At 40.2% G+C, this 13,577-nt stretch overlaps 1 protein-coding gene across 1 annotated transcript; it reads left to right on the top strand.

Moving 5' to 3' along the window:
• The first annotated feature begins 4,779 nt into the window (after positions 1-4,779).
• On the top strand, positions 4,780-11,209 carry KRT39 (keratin 39). The gene is made up of 7 exons (XM_027624842.1): positions 4,780-5,235; positions 6,114-6,196; positions 6,857-7,013; positions 7,658-7,819; positions 7,928-8,053; positions 9,359-9,579; positions 10,957-11,209. The coding sequence occupies exons 1-7, from the start codon at positions 4,780-4,782 to the stop codon at positions 11,207-11,209; spliced, it is 1,458 nt and encodes a 485-aa protein (XP_027480643.1).
• The last annotated feature ends 2,368 nt before the right edge of the window (positions 11,210-13,577 follow it).

Below are 13,577 nucleotides of genomic sequence, written 5' to 3'. Positions count from 1 at the left end.
GCGTCTTTGTCTGGTTTTGGGATCAAGGTAATGCTGGCCTCATAAAATGAGTTTGGAAGTTTTCCTTCCATTTCTAGGTTTTGGAACAGTTTCAGGAGAATAGGTATTAATTCTTTTTTAAATGTCTGATAGAATTCCCCTGGGAAGGCATCTGGCCCTGGGCTTTTGTTTCTTGGGAGATTTTTGATGACTGCTTCAATTTCCTTAGTGGTTATAGGTCTGTTCAGGTTTTCTATTTCTTCCTGGTTCAATTTTGGTAGTTGATACATCTCTAGGAATGCACCCATTTCTTCCAGGTTATCTAATTTGCTGGCATAGAGTTGCTCAAAATATGTTCTTATGATTGTTTTTATTTCTTTGGTTTGGTTGTGATCTCTCCTCTTTCATTCATGATTTTGTTGATTTGGGTCATTTCTCTCTTCTTTTTGATAAGTCTGGCCAGGGGTTTATCAATCTTGTTAATTCTTTCAAAGAACCAGCTCCTAGTTTCGTTGATCTGTTCTACTGTTCTTTTGGTTTCTAGTTCATTGATTTCTGCTCTGATCTTTATTATTTCTCTTCTCCTGCTGGGTTTAGGCTTTATTTGCTGTTTTTTCTCTAGCTCCTTTAGGTGTAGGGTTAGGTTGTGTATTTGAGACCTTTCTTCTTTCTTGGGAAAGGCTTGTATTGCTATATACTTTCCTCTCAGGACTGCCTTTGCTGTATCCCAAAGATTTTGAACAGTTGTGTTTTCATTTTCATTGGTTTCCATGAATTTTTTTAATTCTTCTTTAATTTCCTGGTTGACCCATTCATTCTTTAGTAGGATGCTCTTTAGCCTCCATGTATTGGAGTTCTTTCCGACTTTCCTCTTGTGATTGAGTTCTAGTTTCAAAGCATTATGGTCTGAAAATATGCAGGGAATAATCCCAAACTTTTGGTACCGGTTGAGACCTGATTTGTGACCTAGGATGTGATCAATTCTGGAGAATGTTCCATGGGGACTAGAGAAGAATGTGTATTCCGTTGCTTTGGGATGGAATGTTCTGAATATGTCTGTGAAGTCCATTTGGTCCAGTGTGTCATTTAAAGTCTTTATTTCCTTGTTGATCTTTTGCTTAGGTGATCTGTCCATTTCAGTCAGGGGGGTGTTAAAGTCCCCCACTATTATTGTATTGTTGTCAATGTGTTTCCTTGTTTTTGTTATTAATTGCCTTATGTAATTGGCTGCTCCCATGTTAGGGGCATAGATATTTACAATTGTTAGATCTTCTTGTTGGATAGACCCTTTACATAGGATATAGTGTCCTTCTTCATCTCTCATTACAGTCTTTGTTTTAAAATCTAATTTGTCTGGGTGCCTGGGTGGCTCAGTGGTTAAGCGACTGCCTTCGGCTCAGGTCATGATCCTGGAGTCCCGGGATCAAGTCCCGCATTGGGCTCCCTGCTCAGCAGGGAGTCTGGTTCTCCCTCTGACCCTCTTCCCTCTCGTGTTCTCTCTCTCTCTCTATCTCATTCTCTCTCTCTCAAATAAATAAATAAAATCTTAAAAAAAATAAAATAAAATCTAATTTGTCTGATATAAGGATGGCCACCCCAGCTTTCTTTTGGTGTCCATTAGCATGGTAAATGGTTTTCCACCCCCTCACTTTCAATCTGGGGGTGTCTTTGGGTCTAAAATGAGTCTCTTGCAGACAGCATATCCATGGGTCTTGTTTTTTAATCCAATCTGATAGCCTGTGTCTTTTGATTGGGGCATTTAGCCCATTTACATTCAGAGTAACTATTGAAAGGTATGAATTTAGTGCCGTTGTATTGCCTGTAAGGTGACTGTTAGTGTTTATTGTCCGTGTTCCTTTCTGATCTATGCTGCTTTTAGGCTCTCTCTTTGCTTAGAGGACCCCTTTCAATATTTCTTGGAGGGCTGGTTTCGTGTTTGCAAATTCCTTTAGTGTTTGTTTGTCCTGGAAGCTTTTTATCTCTCCTTCAATTTTCAATGACAGCCTAGCTGGATATAGTATTCTTGGCTGCATATTTTTCTCGTTTAGTGCTCTGAAGATATCCTGCCAGTCCTTTCTGGCCTGCCAGGTCTCTGTGGATAGGTCTGTTGCCAATCTAATGTTTCTACCATTGTAGGTTACATATCTCTTCTCCCGAGCTGCTTTCAGGATTTTCTCTTTGTCTCTGAGACTCGTAAGTTTTACTATTAGATGTCGGGGTGTTGACCTATTTTTATTGATTTTGAGAGGGGTTCTCTGTGTCTAAGGCACTTTTTAAATTGAGTGCCTTTTCTATTTTCTTCCTGGTCATTATCTATGGTGTTATTGCAAATATGCTTTCCCAGTTTGTCATCTGTCTTCTGATTTTAGAGGATGTGTTTTTTACCAATGTACAAGTTATTCTATGTAGTCAAGTTTATAAGTTTTTATGGCTTTTTTACTTTGGTCATTATTAGAAAGGCCTTCTGACTTCAAATTTATAAAAGAAGTCTCATATTAGTACAGTTATGATTTAATTTTTTCACATTTGAATCTTTGATTAATTTGTAATTTGTCAGGCGCCTGTGTGATTCAGTCAGTTAAGGGTCTGCCTTCAGCTCAGGTCATGATCTCAGGGTCCTGGGATCAAGTCCTGCATCCGGGTCCCTGCTCAATGGGGAGTCTGCTTCTCCCTCTGCTCCTCCCTCTGCTCCTGCTCTCTCTCTCTCTAATAAATAAAACCTTTAAAAAATTTGTAATTTGTCTTTCTATAAGGCATGAGGTATGATTCCAACATTTCCTGCCCCACCTTTGACCTCAAGTGATACAAAATTGTCCCCAAACTACATATGATAGTCTATCTTTTCCCCCACTGATTTTAAGTGTCACATTTATCATATACTAAATCCCAATCTGTAAGGAGGTCTATTTTTTAAAAGATTTTTATTTATTTATTAGTCAGAGAGACAGCACAAGCAGGGGGAGTGGCAGGCAGAGGGAGAAGCAGGCTTCCCTCTGAGCAAGGAGCCCCATGCGGGACTCAATCCCAGGACTCCAGGATCATAAGCCGAGCCAAAGGCAGATGTTTAACTAACTGAGCCACCCAGGCATCCAAAAGAGGTCTATTTTAGACTCCTTATTCTATTCTATCCATTTGTCTGACTATTCAGGCATGAATCCTATAGTATTTTAATTATTGAGGCTTTAAAATAGGAAGGACTAATCTCTTGGTGATTTTTCTTTTTTAGAGTTTTCCTGGCTATTCAAATTTGATTAATTTTTTCTCATAAAACTTCAGAATTATCTTATCTGATTGAAAAAAAATCACATTTTGGGAGGATCTCAATAAATTTATTGGAATCCAAGTTAAATTAATGTAGAATCACTGACATTTTTATAGTGATGAATACAGTATTTCAGTCCAAGAACATGATATATCTGTCCATTTATTCTAGTTTTCTGTTCTTCAGTGCATTTTAATATTTTATTCATGTAGTGTACCTTTCCAACTAAATTTATTCCTGTGTATTTTATATTTGTTGGTGCTTTTGTTAATTACTGTGTTTTTTCCTTACATTATGTGATATGCAGGATAATGGGCCCCCAAAGATGTTCGTGTCGTTATCCTACAAACTTTAAATATGTTAGGCTACGTTACAAAGGGGAAGTAAGGTCGCTAATCAGCTGACCTTAAAATAGGAAGATTATCCTAGATGATATGCATGGGCCCAGTATAATCACAAGGTCCTTAAGTGTGGAAGAGGGAAGCAGAAGAGTTAGTGTCAGAGTGATGCCATGTGAAAAAGATCTGCCACTGCTGGCTTTGAAGATGGAAGGGGCCATGGGCTGAGGAGAATGAGCAGCCTCTAGAAGCTGGAAAAGGCAAGGAAATTATTCTCTCCTAGAGCCTCCATAAAGGATCAGGAACAAATAACTTTCTTAAGAAAATGCTGAGAAAGTATTCCTGAGGAAAAAAAAAAAACATATGCCTTTAAACAGATCATGTTTAAACAGCAAACATAAGCCAACACCATGACAAATTTTTAGCTAATGTAATTCCACAAGCAAACACTGAGCACTAAAAATGTCATAAAATGTAGGCTTTGGAAAACCAAAAGGTTTCCAAAGCCTCTTTTCCAAGAAATTTCTTATTAGCAATCAAAACCTACCTGGCAAACTGAAACAGGAATCTAGTAATCCCCTTTAAAAAGGGTCTTATTTAAAACTAACATTTTAACCCATACTCACAATGTCTGAACAATGAAAATGGGAAAATCAGTGGGGCAGAATAAAATAAAACACTGATTTCTAAGTTCTCCAATAATTATTAGGTATTAATAGTTTCCCTTTTCTAGAGAAGAAAGGAAAAGAAGGGTGAACTCATTCCTGATCAAGCTTAATGCCAGGTGGAGAGGTCAACAAGGATTCAATGAACTTAATATGCTCACATCTACTTAATAATGGATGCTGTTAGAACTGTGACGACAGTTCCTTTTGAAGACTTCATGTGAAGTTCTGGATCCAATGGCAAGTGGTAGTTGTGATGGGTCATAACTTAGTAACAGCCTCAATGCACATTTTTATGAGACAAGTAACTCTTCTCAGGCAAGTAAAAAGCAGACTAATGAGATGTTCTTATGGGATTTGATATAAACATTAGAAAGGAAAACATCCTGCCATCTGTGACCCCACCTAGAGCAAAGGCTATATAAGCACTTCAAAGAGGAAATAGCCAAGAAGCTTGGAATTCAGACACAGTCGTGGCTGCTTGAGCTTTCGATCGGGACCACAGACTGAAATAAACCAAAAGTGGGTACACACTATGGATACCAAGGACTGTACAACAACAACGATTTCTTGTTCAACGCCACACCAAGGCTGCTCTAGGATTACAAGTTTTCGGACCATTTCTTCTAATACCAGCTGCCAACATGGCGGTCTTGAAGCCAACAGCAGCCAACCAACTGGCCATGTTCTGAGGGCTGCCAGACCCACTCCTTGCTTTTACTTCACACCCATCTGCTTAATAAGCAACTTCAATACCTGTCCCCTTTTGGATGACTGCAGCTGGTGCGGTGAAGGCATCAACAGTAATGAGAAAGAGACCATGCAAATCTTGAATGAGCGCCTTGCTAACTACCTGGAGAAGGTGCAGATCTTGGAACAAGAGAATGCTGAACTAGAGTGCAAAATCCAGGAAGAGTGTAACAAAGAGCTCTGTGTTGTATGTCCTGACTACGTGTCCTACTATGCCACCATTGAGGAGCTCCAGCAGAAGGTAAGATTCTTAGGAACGTGTATAATCAGGTCGTGTCATGACACTCTCCAAGCCATAGCCATTTGCTAAACCTTAATATTTTTAGTTCATCTTATGCTGGAAAAACATATTTTGTAGAAAAAGAAAATCTCTTGAATGAAATTGTCATCTTGAGGCGATATTCAGAGTTTTATACTTACTCATCTTCCAGAGATACATTCTGCTGTGTTACAAGTTTGTCAACATGTGCCAAAATATGTCAACAGCCTATTGCTGCCATTTCTTTGACAAAAATAAGAAAATGGGGATCTGAGAAAGAGCATTTTGTTTTAATAAGTTCCTAAACAGTTTAGGAATTATTTTATGTTTTACCCATTTTGCTACCATCACCACTGTTTCTCCCTTTCATGCTCATTTCATCATCTCCAAATTGTTTCAATGGTTTCTTCCAACACCGAGCCTAGCTCCTGATCAGAGCCACGTGCTGCTGCTACTGTACATGCTAGATTTATTCCGTTTTATTTCTTCAACAAGTATTTACCAAACACCACCAGTAAGACACCAGACATTACTCTAGGCTCTGGGAAAATATTAGTGAGCTAAAAAGTCCTTGCCCTCATGGCAGTTACATTCCAGAACAGGCAAATCAAGGGCAGATTTTATATTTTAACAGTAAAACATATACAAGCGTTTTTATTGGAGTGGTTTTTGCTGATTTTTTTAGGAAAATAACAAAAACTCGGACTTCCCAAAGCTTCCCAAGCTTCCTAAGTATAGCTATGAAAAGCCTAACTGCCCCCCTCCCGCCCCAGTTAATTGCCATACACACAAGCCCTTGGTTTTTAAAGAAGGAGATCCTGGTGTTTGTCTCATTTGTGTGTACAATTTCTTAATTCTAGATCTTGTGTACCAAGGCTGAGAATTCCAGACTGGTCTCACAAATTGACAACACCAAACTGGCTGCTGATGACTTGAGAGCCAAGTAAGCCCACCCAGCACTGTCATTCACGACAGAATTCACCCCACTTCTGACTACACGCTCCCAAGAAGATTATCCCCAAATCTGCTAAACCTCCTGATCCGTACCATACCAGCACCAGTCCAGAAAAAAAACCTTCACATTCAATAAATGATAAAGATTAATAACCACTCACATGTGAACAGTACTTAGAGTTTCTAACATAAGAACCCATCTGATTACCTGCACAGTAATTCAGGAAAATAGGGAGGGCTAATATATAGTTGCCTTGTTTAAGGCAAGAAAACTGTGGTTTGAGGGGGTTCAGTTACATCCAAAGACATACAACTAGGACAAGACATAGCTAAAATGTGCATCCGAGTTTTCTAACTCCTAATCCATTGCTCTTTCCACATCTACTGCATTGCCTCTAGAGGCAAGGGAAGGAGGATAAATTCCCTTATCTCAAAGAACAGCAATATGGCCTCAGGCCGGCAAACTGATTAAGGAATAATAATCACATGGTGATGCTTATCAAGTGATCTCACCTCTAAAGAGAATAAAACCCACCTCAGAAATATAATAAATGAGAGGCCCAAAGGAAAATGTGGAAGGGAGTTCTGCTTGGCTTGACTTACACCATCTGCATTTTAATGCCTTTCTTTCTATGTCTCATTTTTAAAGGTATGAAGCTGAGGTGTCTGTACGCCAGCTGGTGGAGGCAGACACCAAAGGCCTACAGCAGATCCTGAATGCGCTGACCCTGGCCAAGGCTGACCTGGAGGCACAAGTCCAGTCTCTGAAGGAGGAGCTCCTCTGCCTCAAACACAACCATGAAGAGGTTAGAGAAAAACCAAGAGAGTCCTTACAAGCTAAGCCTCTAAAAATTGCAGTAATTCCCTTGAGTTGAACTTGGCAAAAGGTGTCTCCAAAAAGTAGATACTACTCTGCTTTTCAGCTACTACCATTGGCTCCATGTGTTTCAAATCCATCGCCTATAACACAGTATCTGAGGCCTCCATTGCCCTCTCCAGCTTTTCCAGGAGAAGGAAACACAACCTTTCTCCTGTCCTCACAGGTTTCGCATCTTTTTGAAGGCATCCCTAACACAGACTTCTGCCACTATTGCTATAAGTCCGATTGGCAAAAGCCCATATTGGTGTCATAGAGACTATGGTCTCTTATTATAAATTCTACCTCTCTGCTGCTTCACCATTACCCATCCCTAGAAATGATCTAAATTCCTTAAGACTCTGATCTTACTAATTAATTCCTTTTAATGTTCCACATATTTGAACACAGAGTCATATCTGAAATAGCCTGAGGTCATTTTATAGCATCTCAATAGCACCTATAAATCATCTATTCCTTTATTGTGAGCTACATTTCAGATACAATTAAGCTAAATTATTGCTGTTAGACAAACAAGAACACAAGGGTGTCATCTGTTCACCAAGTGACTTCACATTCTTTTTCTTTCCATAGGAAATCAATTCCTTACAGAGCCAGCTTGGGGACAGACTCAACATTGAAGTGACCGCTGCCCCTTCAGTTGATCTAAACCGGGTTCTACAAGAAATGAGATGTCAGTATGAGTCCATCATGGAGACAAACTGCAGAGAAGTGGAACAATGGTTCAACATGCAGGTGGGGAGGGTAGAAAAGTCAAAACCAAAAAGTCGACATTGCATTTCCAGGTGCCTGTTAATCAAAGTCACGTTTTGCTTCAGAATATTCATGGTCTTTGTGTTTCAGATGGAGGGGCTGAACCAGCAGGTGGTGACCAGCTCTCAACAGCAGCAGTGCTGCCTGAAGGAGGTCACTGAACTGAGACGCACCGTGAATGCCCTGGAGATTGAACTGCAGGCCCAGCACCGAATGGTACCCAGCAAGCTGACCAAGCCTAACACAGCAGTGATGGCAATAGCCCCTGACACCTGCATGTTGCAATGTTTCCCAAATTGTGTCCTTCAGAAGTTCCTCTGTTTGTTAAAGGGTCTATAGCCAAAAAAGGGCTTGCGGTCAAATAAGCCTGGGAAAAGCTGGAGTAAACATAGGTTCAACAGGGTACCTTCCTGCAGGTCTTTAATAAGCTAATATGCACTATAGATCTCCAAGAAGGAGATATAGGGTATTCAGCATTCCAAACTTATTTGACTCTGGACCCCTTTTTTAAAGAGTATGTCATGGCAATAATGATCCATGGAGTACACTTTGGGAAACACTAAGGGAGCATTTTATTACATGCAAAACATTTTTACAAACTACCAAATTTATAAAATAATTTTATAAAGAAGGTAGCATAATTAGTAATCCAATTTTTCAGTTGAGGCTCAGGGAGCTAACGTGATTTTCCCACGCCAAATCCCAGGTGAGTTCCATCTTGCCTACTTTATAGAGATGGAGACACTGAGATCCTGAGGCATTAAGTAACTTGTTAAAAGTCACAGAAGAAATGAGTCCGAGCCAGAATTCAGTTTCCAAAGCTGGAACCACCTCTGCCTCATTGTATTGCCTCTCTGAAGTAGGGAATTATTTAAATGCTCTGATGTGAAGGGTATTTGGGAGATCCTGCCCCAAAGCTGGTTTTGTCACCAGCTGGTCATGTGACCATGGGCAACTCACTCACCTAACCCCTTGAACCTCAGTTTTCTCCTCTCTAAAAATTGGGAAAACCATGCAAATAATAGTTATTCAAACCTAAAATTCCATTATCCGTAGACTTACAGAATGATGGAGCAGGAAAGAACTTTAATCATCAAAGTCTCAACTCTTGTGTTTTAGATATAAAGGAATGGACTCAGTGAAAGAATTGTTTACAGCTAAATGCTGCTAACTTCTTTATTAGGTACCATGGTAACAGGTTCTTAAAGCCCAGGTGTAAAATAAGTTGGAATATTTTTTTGTCTCACAGGTAGGAGAGTGTGGTAGGATATTATTAGGTGATTAAGAAAGAAGTAAATACTTAAAGGGAGGCAAAACTAAGTAAAGAGGATAAAGGGAAGCGAGCTTTAGCATAGTTGATAATTTTGGTTTTGGATTTATTTGGTTAGGAAGTAATAAGAGGGCTTGGAGATTCATTAGTACCTGTCACAAAGAAACCACTGTTTAAAATGATGCAGTTTACAAGTGACCTAGGCTCCAACGAGTCATCATTATAAACCCTACTTTCCTCCTCCATGGTAGAGAGATTCCCAGGGATGCATCCTGGTGGAGACAGAGGCCCGCTACACAGCCTTACTGGCCCAGATCCAGTGTCTCATTGATAACGTGGAGGTTCAGCTGGCAGAGATCCGGTGTGCCCTGGAAAGACAGAACCAAGAATACGAGATTCTGCTGGATGTCAAGTCTCGGCTGGAGTGTGAGATTGCCACATACCACAGCCTTCTGGAGAGTTCAGATGTCAAGTAAGTAAAATAAAAAACAGCTTCTACTAGGAAATATGCTCACATACATGTAATACTGCCACTGGCAACAGGGGGCGTGTGCTTTGATCTTCTTGCCAGTGATGGAAACTTGTGATGTATGGTCTCAAGCTGTGCTGTTTGGAGACCTACAATTGTAGCCTAGTCCAAATTTGAGGTCTTAGCTGAGTTGGGTCATTTTGAAGAGCCAGTGTGCCAGGTTAATTCCTTGTATGCTGAGTTTTTTAAAGTACAAGGGGAAAAATGGTTTTCCCAAATATTCAAATATTCCTGGTGACTTAGATTTTCCCCCACTGAGATGAACTTTCATGAGATTGAATAGGATGACCCTGTTCCCTTCGGAGGAACATTCTGCTCAGGCTGAAATGCCCATCCTTGTCCAGCCACGTGTCCTTGATGCCAACAACAGCATGTAGATATGTGTGTTTTAGCATCGTTTTTAAAGTAGAAATTGTAATGCTTTTCAATGATAAGAAGCCAACCAACTCATAAGGAACTGACCCAGATAGAGCACAACTCTTTAGAGGAAGCAACTCAGTCCAAAGTAATGCCCAGATGCAGACTCAGTTACAATTGTTACGGAGACCTTCTTCCCCAAAATAGTCAGTAAGCTCTGTTCACAGCATTCTTTTAACTGGCACATTTTAACTGCCACATTATACTAGCACAAGGTTAACCATAGCTAGTCCTTATGAGGAACTACAATATACTAAAGTGCCTTGAATCATCAAAGAAAGATGATGCTTTCTATAAAGAGTTCTGTTAACTGCTTCCAACTCCAATTCTGTAAAGTTTCATTTAAATATTCCCAGAAGGCACTTTGAAGCTTCCAGATAAAGCACTGAGGACTCTTCCATAGATGGGGATCATGCCACCAGTAGTATTGTGACTCGCTGATAAGAAAAATATCAGATTAACTTCTTTTCCTCAGATAATAAGCCCCTCAACTTGGCCCTTCTCACTGCTGACCCTGTAAGTTTAGTTCCCATTATACCCAGTCTGCAGATGAAGAACTAAAGCTCAGGAGGGTTTGTTGACTTATCTGAGGTCACCAGCTGGTAAGTGACAGAGCTGGGCTGCACCTGGTCTTCAACTCCTGGCATGGTGTTCTTCCACAATGCAGTGAAAGCTTACATAATGGCAGCTTACATAATCTAATGCTTCTAAACCTAAGATGCTGCCTTCCCATGGTTCTGTTCTCATTCTTTTTCTTTCACTAACGATAGAACAAAATGAATGAATAAGCATTTGGGAGTACTTGTTTTGAGTGACACATGTTGAAAAATTACCCACCGCTATTGTTCTCCATCACCATCATTACCTTCCCTCAATCACAGGTAAAATTCTGTTTTTTTCTAGGCTTCCCTGTAACCTGTGTGCCACCAAATGTGAGCTTTCCAGTAAGGCCAGTGCCATAGAATGCACAGCCCCAGTTTACAGTACATCATCCTCAGCTCCCCGTGGGACACACGAGCCCTGCAGTGCCTACAGAGTCCTGCCCCGAATACTGGTTAAAATCTGCACCATCACTCAGGAGATTAAGGATGGCAAAATCATTTCTTCTTATGAGCATGTGCAGCCTTGCTTCATCATCAGAACTGTCAGAGTTTAACATCCCAAGGTGATGAAAATGACCCTCATTCATGAAAGAGAGGTCAATACTTGCTCCTACCAGAAAGGCTTAAAAAGTCCCCAGCCCCTTAAGGTACTTAGTTTCTTACTACCACAATGGGTCTGCATTGCTAGATAGAATACCTTGTATTCCTCCGATTCTTCCCTAAGTCATTGCTGTCGACATGATAATAAATGACATTTCTCTGGAAGCACATTACCCATTTCTCTGAGAGACAGGCACTGATTTGTAAGTTCCCAGGAAGGTGCCCTACATTACTTGACTCCACAGGTGATAGGCAGGTTTCTCTTTTGTTTACTCAGGTCTTGTTTACTTATATTCCTCACTAGAGCCAGTCAGACAAGTTCTAGGATTGTTTTTGGCCAAGGTACATGAGGTGAGAAGCTGCGACCTTCCCTTCTAAAATCCTTCCTTGGCTATAGAAAGAAGCCTATATAGGAACAGCATGAACAGGGGAAAAGATCTTTAATGTTTCATTTCCTTGAATAGTCATGAGTCTGACCCCTGTTGAACTCTGCTGTTTGTTATCCATACTCACATACTTTACATTCCCCCAAGCTATTTTTGAAGATGTCGGTGTTCTCCAAAACTTTGTAACCACTGAGCTCTCCAAATATTTTCAACAAGAATTAGGAAGAGTTGGGGGAGTGAATCTAGAGCATTTTGAAGAAATAACATGGATCCTTTCATTAAATGTTTGCTATTTCTCTTTCCACTCTTTAGGGAATGGGAGTTGTTTCTGACTGTTTAACAAGGGACATGGAGCTGGAACTCTCACGCCATAACCCTGTTCCTCCATCTCCCTGGGACTGATGACCATGAAAACATAGCTTAGGTTCCTCCTTCAACCTATCCATCAGAGAGAAATGGACTTGATCCCACAAACTTTGCAGAAAAGTAATCATTGAGTAATTGCTGCTTGCAAGCACGAGACAGTCTCAAGTGAGAAGATACCATGTATGTACTGGCCATTATCAGAGCTTCTCACAGTAGGGTCACAGAGGGTTTCAGTCAATCCCTACAAAGTTATTTGACATTTCCAGAAGTCTTAGTAAATAATTACAGATCAAATACAGAATGTGGAGTCAAAAGACCTTAAGTCCTAAACTAGTCTCTTGGGACCCTGGGCAAAACATTTAGCTTTCATCTAATTGAATTTCCTTATTTGTTAAATGAGGACCACGGCTACTTGACAGGTTTGTTGTGCGGATCAAATGAAATTGTTTATGTCATGCTACTTGGTACACTGAAGAGCGTGATGCAAATGTTATTTTTACATAAGCTTTGCTTTTAACTACAGCCCTGGACTTAACTGTGTTATTATCTCATGTCAAAATTCTTTCCCCATAAATGTAGTTATCCACTCATGATTTGGGGAGTTTTAATAGTGCTTGGCTTTGAGGGCTGAAAAAAGAACAGAACAAGATCTTCCTGTCATCAAGCCTGCAATTCTATTCAGTAAAACGTTTCTGAAGTCTTAAGGTCTATATCAGATATCAGTTGATGACTGGTGCCCACAGCAAAGACAAAAGCATCATTTAACTCACAGCTCAGCAGTCACTTCCTCCAGACAAGTAGCAACTTTTACTGAGCAAGTGGAATGCAGAACTCCCAGAATGATCTCTTTCCTATCGATAACTTCCTTCCCATCTGAATGCCCAGATTACCCCTGGTAGCACTTCACAGCATACCATCTCAGACTGAAGGAGGGAAATGTGGGAAGAGCAGGGGGCTTGCACTCAGAAGCCCTAGGAGAGAGTCTCACCCCAGTCTATGTGTATGACCTTGAGTAAAAGGGACATAACAATGTAGGTCCTGACTCACTGGAGGGATTAAATGGAATAATAATAGTAAAAGGCTGTATAAGGCCAGGCAGAAGAGAGGTTTTGTCCCCTAATTGGAAACCAGAAACATTCAATAATAAGATTGAATGTTAAGTACTTGATTTCCTTAGAAGGTTAAAATAGTACCGGATACATTCTATAATCAGTCTCCAAGAATGGAAACAATTCACAGTAGCAAGAGATTATTTTTTCAACTCTTCAAAGAACTGTTCTCTAGCCTGCTTGTCACTGCTTCTAGTGAGAGACCATCTAAGGAGTCTATGATATTAGCATTGGTCAGTCTTTTTGTCCATAAATTCATAGACTAAGTGAGTTTTATTTTTTAACTTTATGTTATTGTGATAAGAATGCTTAACATGAGATCTACTCTTTAACAGATTTTTAAGTGAACAATACAGTATTGTTAGCTATAAGCACAATGTTGTCCAGCAGATCTCTAGAACTTATTTTATACCCTTTGATTAGCAACTCTACCTTTACCCTCCCCCCAAGCAACCTCCTTC

Source organism: Zalophus californianus, chromosome 16 (assembly GCF_009762305.2).
Source record: "Zalophus californianus isolate mZalCal1 chromosome 16, mZalCal1.pri.v2, whole genome shotgun sequence".
In the NCBI taxonomy this organism is placed as follows: domain Eukaryota; kingdom Metazoa; phylum Chordata; class Mammalia; order Carnivora; family Otariidae; genus Zalophus; species Zalophus californianus.
Note: the sequence above shows the minus strand (reverse complement) of the source record. Positions and strands in the feature narration are given on the sequence as shown.